Raw genomic sequence first — 12,270 nt, 5'->3', positions numbered from 1 at the left:
GGACAAACATGAATTCAGATAAGTGAATTTTATGAAATAAATTGCAATTCATACTACCCAAAGAATTGACTGCCATTCCTTTGTGATATTTTCATGTTGCAATAATTAACGGGAGAAGATTTCCCAGTTTAAATATATGTAGTTTTAATCTAAATATGGACAATCCAGCAATAGAACACTTTCATTTCTGAAAAGAAATGAGTGCCCTTAAAAGACTGTCTTGACATGATATCTCCGCAATCGTTTGAGTATTGTATGCTTAAACATGTCAAAAAGATCACTCTCTCCAGATGCAGAAGCATCAACACATAAAGCAAAAACAAAGTTCCTGGTTCAATCTTACATGGAATTCTGAATTTCCTCGGATTAATTTAAGTGCTGTAAGTAATAATCATGCATTCTGTACACAACTGTTGGCTCCACTCATCAATTCAATATAGAAAACTTGATGATTTTTTCATGAAAACGGCTATTTAACGCGTAAAAATGAGCGAATAAAAGTCTCCCTTATTTTTACCCAAATCTCCCTTAAAAAAAGCCCTGTTGAGGCAAATCTCCCTTATTGACCTTCTGAAAATATGGCATGTATGCTTGACCTTATGTATAATGGGCCCAGCCCCTGCACATACTTTGTTTGTATGCTGGACAATGTTTATGTGAAGTTACAGTAAGATATAAGCAATAGTAACAAAGATATGACGTAAAAACAAAGGCTGCCAAACAACTTTAACAAAGAAAGCTCACGCCGACGCCGGGGTGAGTAGAATAGCACCCCTATTTTCCTAATAGTGGAGCTAAAAATTGGTGCCAGAGATATGGACCTTGTGTCATATGATGTGGGTGATGATGTGGAACAACTATCTTAAGTTTGAATCAAATCCATTTAGTAATAACTGAGAAAAAGCGAAAATGTGCCAAAACTTTTACCTGAAATTCTAAGTAAAAAGGGGGCATAATTCATGAAATACTGGTACCAGAGTTATGACCCTTGTGCCATATGATATGGGTGATGATGAGGAATAACTATATAAAGACTGAAGCAAATCCATCAAGTAATAACAAAGATAAAGAGAAAGTGCATAAAAACTTTAACCAAGGTGGGGATGCGGAAAGACGTGACCCTAGGTCGAGTAGGATAGCTCTCCATACTTCGTATAGTCAAGTTAATAAAGAGAAAGTGCATCAAAACTTTAACCAAGGTGTGGACACAGAAGAACGCTGATGCCGGGTCGAGTAGGACAGCTCTCAATACTTTGTATAGTCGAGCTAAAAATCCATGTAGAATATTGTGGATATTATATGTTTCAGTGTAAGATCAAAATATTTCACTGAATGAACATCAGATGCAATTTTTTTCACGAATGACGCAGCAAAGAGTGAAATTTTGTAATTTGGTGTTTATGAGTGAAAGATATTTCAGTCTCAGTCTAAGGAATCTTGGCAAAAAACTGCTCAGCTCTGAGCAGTAACACCTCAACAGGAATACAGTTATAATTACTCTACAGACCCTTTGATCTAACATACCGTGACAGTTAGCTGGTGGTCAGCAATCAAAGGGATAGAGTGGGGCTGATAAGAATTACAAGCACACAGCCAAAGCTAAACAATATTAAAGAAGACCTATGGACATAATTTATACATCAGTATAGCAACAATTATCTCAAGGTTTCTTTATTTGAAGATTGCTTTTGTATATACAGTTATTGTTAATAAATGATTTTGCTGCTTAAAAAAGGGTGTCAAAATTAAAGTATAATTTTAAATTATCATTCTAAATTCTGTTATATTTTAATTTCAGTTTTTTGTTTTTTTTTTCAATGTCAAATATAGGTAAAACATTGCTAACAATCAAAGGCCCTAAATAGTTATAGTTTTTAATTATAATATGTAGAGTCTCTGTAACAAAATATATATTGTTAACAAATAGTAACATTTTATGAAAATGAAACAAAATATGAGCCGCGCCATGAGAAAACCAACATAGTGGCTTTGCGACCATCATGGATCCAGACCAGCCTGACATTTGAATAGGCATAATAAGAAGGATGTACATGTCTTATAATGTCTTATTACATGTATAACGTCAGACAAGAATGAATTTGGTGCTCTTGAGTCTCCTGGTCGACATTAATTTAAACATCCTGACCTCAAACATTTTTATGCTTTTACAATAAAAAAAAACAGCTTTTCATGTTTTTAGAACAAAAAAGTAAAAATAAGTAACAATGATAATTAAAAGTATGTCTTAATTCGAACCTTTTGAAGCTTTAACTCTTACTATGTACCTTTTGAACTTTTGACCTTGCTTGAACAATAATTTAGTTACAAGCTTTCTTCACAGTCGAGCTAAAATACATTAATAAAACCTAACAATTACATGTATACAATTTGTACATGTATAAATATGTAATATGTTAATTACATACATACCCACGTAGAAGCCATATCAACAAGGAGGACGAGGGTCCTATTATCATGGGGATCAGGGAGGACACAAATATGAGTCTGGAAGTATGGGTTCAAACTTATAATAAAATAAAATATATCCACATGAAATAAGGATAAGCAGTTTAGATCCTGAGCTTACATCATATCAACACTAAACTTGTTGGAGGTGGGGCAAACTACACACTATGCCCTATGTCTGATGCCCTACTCCCCTTCCCTCTGTCTAGTTTGTCCAATAAATGATACATTTACTATATTTGCACATAAACTGTAGTGTCAGTGTAACATGCACTTCCATAATCAATTTACGTAATATTTGATAGACTTAGGGGTTAATTCAGAGATTGCTTCTGTGTGTGACATTTTTGTGTGGTGCTCTAATGAATGCTGTGTTTTTATGCTTTTTAGACATGCTTGGAAGTTCACTGATATTGTAAAATGTGCATCTGGACTGAAGTCGTGCACATCACCATTTTAATTTTTCTTCAGACAAAGGGTTTCAAGTTTTGATCCAGAAAAAAACAAAGAAAGTTTATGTGTTACAGATTTTTAGATTACAGTTTACCAAGATGTTCAACATTATACTAGTCAGCTTCCAGTGTTGGGCCATAATTCACAGTGGTCAGTTAGCTTGTCAGTGATAATGAGACAACATGCTGGGCAGCAAACCACAGATATTTTCTGTATCTGACCAAGATCCCTTAGACTGGTCTTATATGTAGAACAACTAGAAAATGCTTTTGCAGAAAAGCACATGTCTGCCCCAAAGCATAGTAATAATAGGCAAGAAGGCAATAGGGGACAGGAGCAAAAGTCAAAGAGACACTGATGGTTGGCTTAGTGACTGAAATGCAATACGGATCACCTACTCAGCATGTCCAATCATCCAATAAAGTTTCAACGTTATGGATCAAGTAGTTCTTAAGTTATGGATCGTTAACAGTTTTTCGTGTTCTGGCCCCTGTGACCTTGACCCCTGAAAGAATGGCCCCAAGATCAATAGGGGTCATCCACTCTCTATGTCTAATCATCCTATGAAGTTTCAACATTCTGGGTAAAGTGTTAGTTAGTATTCTCAAGTTATTGATCGGAAACTGTTTTCCATGTTCAGGCCCCTGTGACCTTGACCTTTGATCAAGCCCTATCCCCCTATGAAGTTTGAAGGTTCTAAGTCAAATGGTTCTTCAGTTATTGACTGGAAATGGTCTAATATCCAAATTTTACAAGTTTACACACGGTATGTCATGTACCCTGGGCAACATCATATGCAAAATCATGATCCCAGAATGCTGAAATTGGTAAAAGGTAAAAGAGATCTAATTCTTCAAGATTTTTAAAACTTTTTACATTTTAATATTGTTGGTATTTATATACTTTTATATCTTTATTTCCAATTATTTATAATTCATATCCTTTCATGTTCAAGTGCAGTTCCAAAACAAAGAGAATCATAAAATGAAAACTCCTCTGTTTGAAACAGCTCAAGTTATAAATATAATGAAAATTATTTTCGACTAAAAATGATTTGTTTTATTTTCGAGAAACAATGGCGTTTCTTGTTCCACTTTTCTACTTGTTGGCCGTGTTATAAACCAGTTAATTCAGGTACCAATTATGCGCAGTGTACATGGTATAGCCATATAAAAACAAGAGGACCATGATGGTCCTGAATCGCTCACCTGCCCCCACATGACCCAGTTTTGAACCGAGTATGACATCGTTTTTTCTATTATTTGACATAGTGACCTAGTTTTAGAGCTCATGTGACCCAGTTTTGAACTTGACCTAGACATCATCGAGATAAAAATTCTGACCAATTTTCATGAAGATCATTTGAAAAATATGGCCTCTAGAGAGGTCACAAGGTTTTTCTATTATTTGACCTAATGACCTAGTTTTTAAAGGCATGTGACCCAGTTTCGAACCTGACCTAGATATCATCAAGGTGAACATTCTCATCAATTTTCATGAAGATCTCATGAAAAGTATGGCCTCTAGAGAGGTCACAAGGTTTTTCTATTATTTGACCTAATGACCTAGTTTTTGACCGCACGTGACCCAGATATCATCAAGGTGAACATTCTCACCAATTTTCATAAGATTTCCTCAACAGTATGGCCTCTAGAGAGGTAACAAGGTTTTTCTATTTTTAGACCTACTGACCTAGTTTTTGACCGCATGTGACCCACTTTCGAACTTGACCTAGATATAATCAAGGCAAACATTCAGACCAACTTTCATGAAGATCCATTGAAAAATATGGCCTCTAGGGAGGTCACAAAGTTTTTCTATTTTTAGACCGCACTTGATCCAGTTTCGAACTTGACCTAGATATTATCTAGATATTTTCAAGGTGAACATTCTGACCAATTTTCATGAAGATCCATTGAAAAATATGGCCTCTAGGGAGGTCACAAGGATTTTCTATTTTTAGACCTACTGACCTAGTTTTGGACCGCACTTGACCCAGTTTCGAACTTGACCTAGATATCATCAAGATAAACTTTCTGACCAATTTTCATAAAGATCCCATGAAAAATGTGACCTCTAGAGCGGTCACAAGCAAAAGTTTACGGACGGACGGACGCACGCACGCACTGACGACGGACGCCACGCGATCACGAAAGCTCACCTTGTCACTTTGTGACAGGTGAGCTAACAAGAGGACCATGATGGTCCTGAATCGCTCACCTGTCCCCACATGACCCAGTTTCGAACTGAGTATGACATCGTTTTTTCTATTATTTGACATAGTGACCTTATTTTTGAGCTCATGTGACCTAGGTTTGACCTTGTTCTAGATATCATCAAGATAAAAATTCTGATCAATTTTCATGAAGATCCATTGAAAAATATGGCCTCTAGAGAGGTCACAACGTTTTTCTATTATTTGACCTAATGACGTAGTTTTTGAAGGCATGTGACCCAGTTTTGAACTTGACCTAGATATCATCAAGGTGAACATTCTCACAAATTTTCATGAAGATCTCATGAAAAATATGGCCTCTAGGTTTTTCTATTTTTATACCTACTGACATAGTTTTTGACTGCACGTGACCCATTTCGAACTTTACCTAGATATCAACTAGGTGAACATTCAGACCAATTTTCATGAAGATCCATTGAAAAATATGGCCTCTAGAGAGGTCAAAAGGTTTTTCTATTTTTAGACCTACTGACCTAGTTTTTGACCGCAGTTGACCCAGTTTCGAACTTGACCTAGATATCATCAAGATGAACATTCAGACCAATCCCATGAAAAATATGACCTCTAGAGAGGTCACAAGGTTTTTTTATTATTTGACCTACTGGCCTTGTTTTTGACGGCATGTGACCCAGTTTCGAACTTGACCTAGATATCATCAAGATGAACATTCAGACCAACTTTCATACAGACCCCATGAAAAATATGGCCTCTAGAGAGGTCACAAGGTTTTTTTATTATTTGACCTACTGAAGGCACGTGACCCAGTTTCAAACTTGACCTAGATATCATCAAGGTGAACATTCTGACCAATTTTCATGAAGATCCATTGAAAAGAATGGCCTCTAGAGAGGTCACAAGGTTTTTCTATTTTTAGACCTACTGACTTTGTTTTGGACCGCACGTGACCCAGTTTCGAACTTGACCTAGATATCATCATGATGAACATTCTAACTTTCATAAAGATCCCATGAAAAATGTGACCTCTAGAGTGGTCACAAGCAAAAGTTTACGGACGCACGCAGGCACGCATGGATGGACGACGGACGCCACGCGATCACAAAAGCTCACCTTGTCACTTTGTGACAGATGAGCTAATGAAAATCCCATGCTATCTGCTCAGTTAACTTGTTTAAACTTGACAGTCAGCACAAACTTTCCCGCCTGCCGCACCCCGTAGTTATAATTGCTGTTTCTGCTATTTTGATATTGTTTAATGACAGTCTCTGGTTAAGTGATTTTGTTTATACAACAGTGATATGTAGTTTCTTTGATAATTTTTTGAACATTTTTACTGTTTTTCTGTAGTTCTATAGTTGCAAGACTTCTTGAAAACGTGGTTATGGAAAGGGCCCTGTATGAACAGAGAATACCTGAAGTATGAATCAACAACATGAACATTAAGAATAGTTAATCAATCAAGGAACCTTGTCTAGAGATACATCAATTGACTGTGTTTGGAGAACATTTTCAACATAGTTTTTTCCACCAGTGCTGTACAATAATGCAGGTATTCGATATAAAAGTATGCTATCAATGAGACGGATGTTCCTTACATACTTACTTCATCTGATAAGAACTGTTCTGTGATACAGGCCTTTTCAGACATTGACATAGATCCGATGAATACTAAGTGAAGATATGGATCATAACAGTTTTATATTCTTTATACAAGTTCGTGTTGTGTGCTTTTTATGTGATTTAAAGTTTGAAGATTTGTGTTTAATCTTATTCAAGAAATATGTTTCTATCTGGGTCTAAAACAATGAGTTCAATCATGTTTATTTTATTCTTTATCTTTAAATGTTGTTCCCATCACGAAAAAGAATTCTATCTGTGCATACCAAAAGGCGATCAGGCGCGTCAGTTTATTGCTATAAAGTTGCTTCATTGACTGAAGCTCGGCTAAATGCCATATCCCGTCATAAGCACTGTACTTTGGCGTATTGCTTTCAAATCAAGTTCGTGGCTAGGTGGCTTGGTTTGAATAGGTCTTGCCCTAGTGTTGGGCGAAATCTAGTTGGTATTGTTGTACTGCTATATGTATTGCGTTCTCAATCCTTTGCATGCAACTATGTGCTTACCTTCATGCAGTGGTCCGCATGGTAGTTACTGGCCGTTTGCGGCTACCTGCCGGCGGGCGGTCCCTGTCATGTGATACCACTGGCTCCCTCATTGCAATGCACAGCCATCCTGTTTTGGAGTACTTGTGTACATCTGCCATGTTACTCGGTGCTTCACTGTTAAACAGTTCTACTGTGTCGTTCAGTGATGTTAATGTTATTTCAAAGTATTTCCAGTATTGCAATGTTATTTATACCCCTACAGTTTTGTTGTATTGCTCTGACGCACCTGATCTCCTTTCGGTTGAAGTTCATTCTTACCTCATCTTCGAGTGGCCAACAAAACCCAACCTTAGACACTGTTGCATTTATATGTATCTCCGAGTCATTCAATCTATGTTGTTACATATACATATGTTATTCAAGGTGTTGAATAAAATTTAATGTGGAGCATATAGCACAGTGTTTCTTTGTTGTTTCGGGTATTAAAATAATACACCGTAATATTTCAATTAATTACTTTTGTTCATGATTTCAGAAGCTCCTCATTCCTTCTATTTCTCTTAAATCATTTTTTTTATCTTACCATTTTGATTTAAAAATTCATTTTATCTGAACTCAATAGAAAAAGTATATGTTCTGTGAAACAGAATTTCATAGAGATGAAAAAGTTATATGTTCTTTGAAACACAATTTCATAGAGATAAAATCTCATGGTTTTGGCAAAAACATCTTTTTCATGGGAATATAAATAAGTAGACTTCAACTTTTGAACATGAACTAGAATTTATTAAATTTTATGGACTGACTCCACCACAAAATCCCCAAAAATTAGTCCAGTGAGAATTCATTTTTTATACTTGAAGCATACTATTACTCTCACAAAAGGTGAATAAACAGAGAGTATACATAAGCTTCTCAGAAGGCAGGAGGGAAGATGAATGTTTTACAACATATGCAGTATTAAGATAAGAATGGTCAAACTCATTTATATTTTTGACATATTCTAGTTTTGTTCACAATCATTCTAGCTCCACTGTAGCCTATTGTGTCATTACCAAGTCCAGTTCCAGGCAAAAGAAGAAATTAAAGAGAAATATTTGTAAAAGGGCATTTAAAATCTCAGTCATGAGGCAGATCATATGAATTTTACTACAATTCATATTTAGCTATTTAACCAAACAACTAAAATACCTTTTCTTGTTCAAGGGAGAGCACCTTGTGTTGTGTTTGATTGGCACTGGAGAGAAGACCTTCATTTCTTTGTTCCATTAGCACCTGACTCTTCTCTACAAAACTGCAATACCAGGTTAACATTGCCTTCTATGTATTAATACAGATTTAACTTTATTACAAAATTTAGGTCAGTAAAATTCAGCAGGTTTAAAATATCTCCTTTATTTCATGACTGCAGAACATATTTTATATAGTATCCATATTAAGACAAACTATTAGTCACTGAACTGCAGATAGAAATTCTACCTCTCTAAAAATTTATAAAACAAAATTCTACTTCTTTGAATCTGATCTATCAACATCTTTTCCCCTATCACAACAGAAGCTGTCCGTAAGACAGCACACTCACCTTTTCTCAGTGCTTTGACTCTGAATTACAGCTTTGCCAGTAAAAACTTTATAAAACTTTAACCAAAAAATTCCAAGTTACAAGAAGCTGCGTTCAATAAACGCTTGATGCCCACGGTGGCATCCTTGTCGATACAAAGCAACCTAAGTCCAAAATGAGGTCAAGTTCAAGGTCAAACTGAGGTCAGGTGATGTCTGAAGATGAGGAATGGTCACAGGTTACATCTGCATTAGTATCAAGTCATTCTAGTAAGGGGTATTGATGCTAGACGAAACGGTCCCATTTGGTTAACCAAGAGATGGCCCATATAAAGCAACCTAAGTCCAAAATGAGGTCAAGTTCAAGGTCAAACTGAGGTTAGGTGATGTCTGAAGTTGAGGAATGGTCACAGATTCCATCTGCATTAGTATCAAGTCATTCTAGTAAGGGGTATTGATGCTAGACGAAACAGTCCCATTTGGTTAACCAAGAGATGGCCCATATAAAGCAACCTAAGTCTAAAATGAGGTCAAGGTCAAGGTCAAACTGAGGTCAGGTGATTTCTGAAAATGAGAAATGGTCACAGGTTACATCTGCATTAGTATCAAGTCATTCTAGTAAGGGGTATTGATGCCAGACGAAACGGTCCCATTTGGTTAACCTCGTACGGACGGACGAACGAACAAACGGACTGACGGACAGGACAATCACTATATGCCTCCCGCATCAGTAGATGCCGGGGGCATAAAAAAGGGACATAAGTCTGTCAACATTCAAATCAGAGTTATGGGGATTGTTTCTCCTGGTGTAGACTTTGATAGTTAATAACTATTTTAAGTTTGAAGTCAAAAGCTTTGATACTAACAGTGATATTTGACTTTATCAAATACTTTAACAAACAAGAGGGCCAAGATGGCCCTAGGTCACTCACCTGTGTAACACACCATAACAGTGTAAACATGTTTTACCTAGTGATTTCATGGAGACAAATATTCTGCCCAATTTTCATTAAGATTGGAGCAAAATCTTGAGTGTAAACAAGCATTTTCTTTGATTTGACCTAGTTACCTAGTTTTTTATACCCCACATGACCCAGATTCGAACTTGTCCATAATTTCATAAAAACAACCATTCTGACAAAGTTTCGGAAAGATTGGAGCAAAAAAGTGGCCTCTAGAGTGTATGCAGCTTTTCCTATGATTTGACCTAGTGACCTAGTTTCTGACCCCACGTGACCCAGATTTGAAATTGTCCAAGACTTCATGATAATAAACATTCTGACCAAATTTTATGAAGATAGAATCAACTAGAATGTGTCTGTAGGACACAGGGTGTGCCCCCCACTGGTACATTAGTCACAAATAAGGGGCAATAATTCAAATGTTTGCAGTCTTAATGGCCTCAACAAACGTTTTATGAAAAGGGTTCATTATTCTAGGCCCTATACTTTTTGAGCTAAGAGCATCACAAACAAAAAATCCACTATTCTGGCTATTTCAAGGGCCATAACTCTGTAATAAGAGTAAGATTCTCAAGAAGAATGCCAAGAGTGCAAGGCCACATCATGATAAAGACTCCTGCAAGGTTTCCTGAATTTACATCTAATACTTTTTGAGCTAGGCACATAATTAGGTGAAAAAGTGCATTTTTTTACTATTTCAGGGTCCATAACTTTAAAAATAGGGGTGGAACCAGCCAAAACATTAGAGGTGTGCAAGTTTATATCAGGATAAAGACTTATGCAAGTTTTCAACCATTTATATTAAATACTTTTTGAGCTAGGCGCGTCACAAGGTGAAAATGTGCATTTTTGACTATTTAAGGGGCCATAACTCTAAAAATAGGGGGCATAGCCAGACGAAAAATAGGAGGTACGCAAGTTCATATCTTGATATAGACTCATGTAAGGTTTCATCAATTTATATGAAATACTTTTTTAGCTAGGGGTGTCACAAGGTGAAAATGTGCATTTTTGACTATTTCAGGGGCCATAACCCAAAAAATAGGGGGCAGACCCAAATGAAAAATAGGAGGTGCGCAAGTTCTTATCATGATTAATATACATGCAAGGTTTCATCAATTTATATGAAATACTTCTTGAGCTAGGCGTGTCACAAGGTGAAAATGTGCATTTTTGACTATTTCAGGGGCCATAACTCTGAAAATATGGGGCGGACCCAAATGAAAAATAGGAGGTGCACAAGTTCATATCATGATTAATACACATGCAAGGTTTCATGAATCTATATCAAATAGTTTTTGAGCTAGGCGTGTCACAAGGTGAAAATATGCATTTTTGACTATTTCAGGGGCCATAACTCTAAAAAATAGTGGGCGGAGTCAGATGAAAAATAGGAGGTGCGCAAGTTCATATCATGATAAAGACTCATGCAAGGTTTCATTAATTTATATGAAATACTTTTTGATCTAGGCGTGTCACAAGGTGAAAATGTGTATTTTTGACTATTTCAGGGGCCATAACTCTGAAAAAAGGGGGCGGACCCAAATGAAAAATAGGAGGTGCGCAAGTTCATATCATGATTAATATACATATAAGGTTTCATGAATCTATATCAAATAGTTTTTGAGCTAGGCGCGTCACAAAGTGATAATGTGCATTTTTGACTATTTCAGGGGCCATAACTCTAAAAATAGGGGGCGGAGCCAGACGAAAAATAGGAGGTGCGCAAGTTCATATCATGATAAAGACTCATGCAAGGTTTCATGAATTTATATCAAATACTTTTTGAGCTAGGCGTGTCACGAACTTCGGACGGACGGACGGACGGACAGACGGACGGACGCACGGACAAGACCAAATCTATATGCCCCCACCACTCAAGGGGGGGGGGGGGGGGGGGGGGGGGGGGGGGTGGGGCACAAAAATGTGCCTCCCTTGGGTGTAGACAAGCTTATTCTTTGATTTGACCTCGTGACCTAGTTTTTGACCCCACATGACCCAGATAAAAATTCCTTCGATATTTCTTGCAGACAAACATTCTGACCAAGTTTCATGCACATCAAATGAACAAGAGTGTTAACAAGCTTTTCTTTTGATTTGACTGGGTGACCTAGTTTTTGACCCCGTATGACCAAGTTTCAAACTTGGCCTAGGAATCATCAAGTTAAACATTCTGACCAAGTTTCATGAAAACAGGGTCATAAATGTGGCCTGAAGAGTGTTTACAAGCTTTTCCTTTGATTTGACCTTATGACCTAGTTTCTAACCTAATATGACCCAGTTTCAAACTTTGCTTAGAAATCATCAAGATAAACATTCTGACCAAGTTTCATGAAGATAGGTTCATAAATGTGGCCTCTAGGTTGCTAACAAGCTTTTCCCTTGATTTGACCTTATGACCTAGTTTCTGACCCAACATGACCCAGTTTCGATCCAGGCCTAGAGATCATCAAGATAATCATTCTGTGCAAGTCTGTATCAAATCAAAGCATAAATGAAACCTCTATATGGCTGAAAGGGTCAAAATAGA

General features: G+C 36.8%; 1 protein-coding gene across 3 annotated transcripts in view; it reads right to left on the bottom strand.

Moving 5' to 3' along the window:
* Positions 1-12,270, bottom strand: part of LOC123563978 (FK506-binding protein 15-like) — a 241,413-nt gene that overhangs the window by 114,668 nt on the left and 114,475 nt on the right. For all 3 annotated transcript variants that reach the window (XM_053524018.1, XM_053524017.1, XM_053524016.1), the window contains exon 17: positions 8,410-8,512. In XM_053524018.1, coding sequence (XP_053379993.1) covers positions 8,410-8,512 — 103 coding nt within the window. The remainder of the gene's footprint in view (positions 1-8,409; positions 8,513-12,270) is intronic.

The sequence above is a fragment of the Mercenaria mercenaria genome, chromosome 15, assembly GCF_021730395.1.
Source record: "Mercenaria mercenaria strain notata chromosome 15, MADL_Memer_1, whole genome shotgun sequence".
NCBI lineage: Eukaryota > Metazoa > Mollusca > Bivalvia > Venerida > Veneridae > Mercenaria > Mercenaria mercenaria.
Note: the sequence above shows the minus strand (reverse complement) of the source record. Positions and strands in the feature narration are given on the sequence as shown.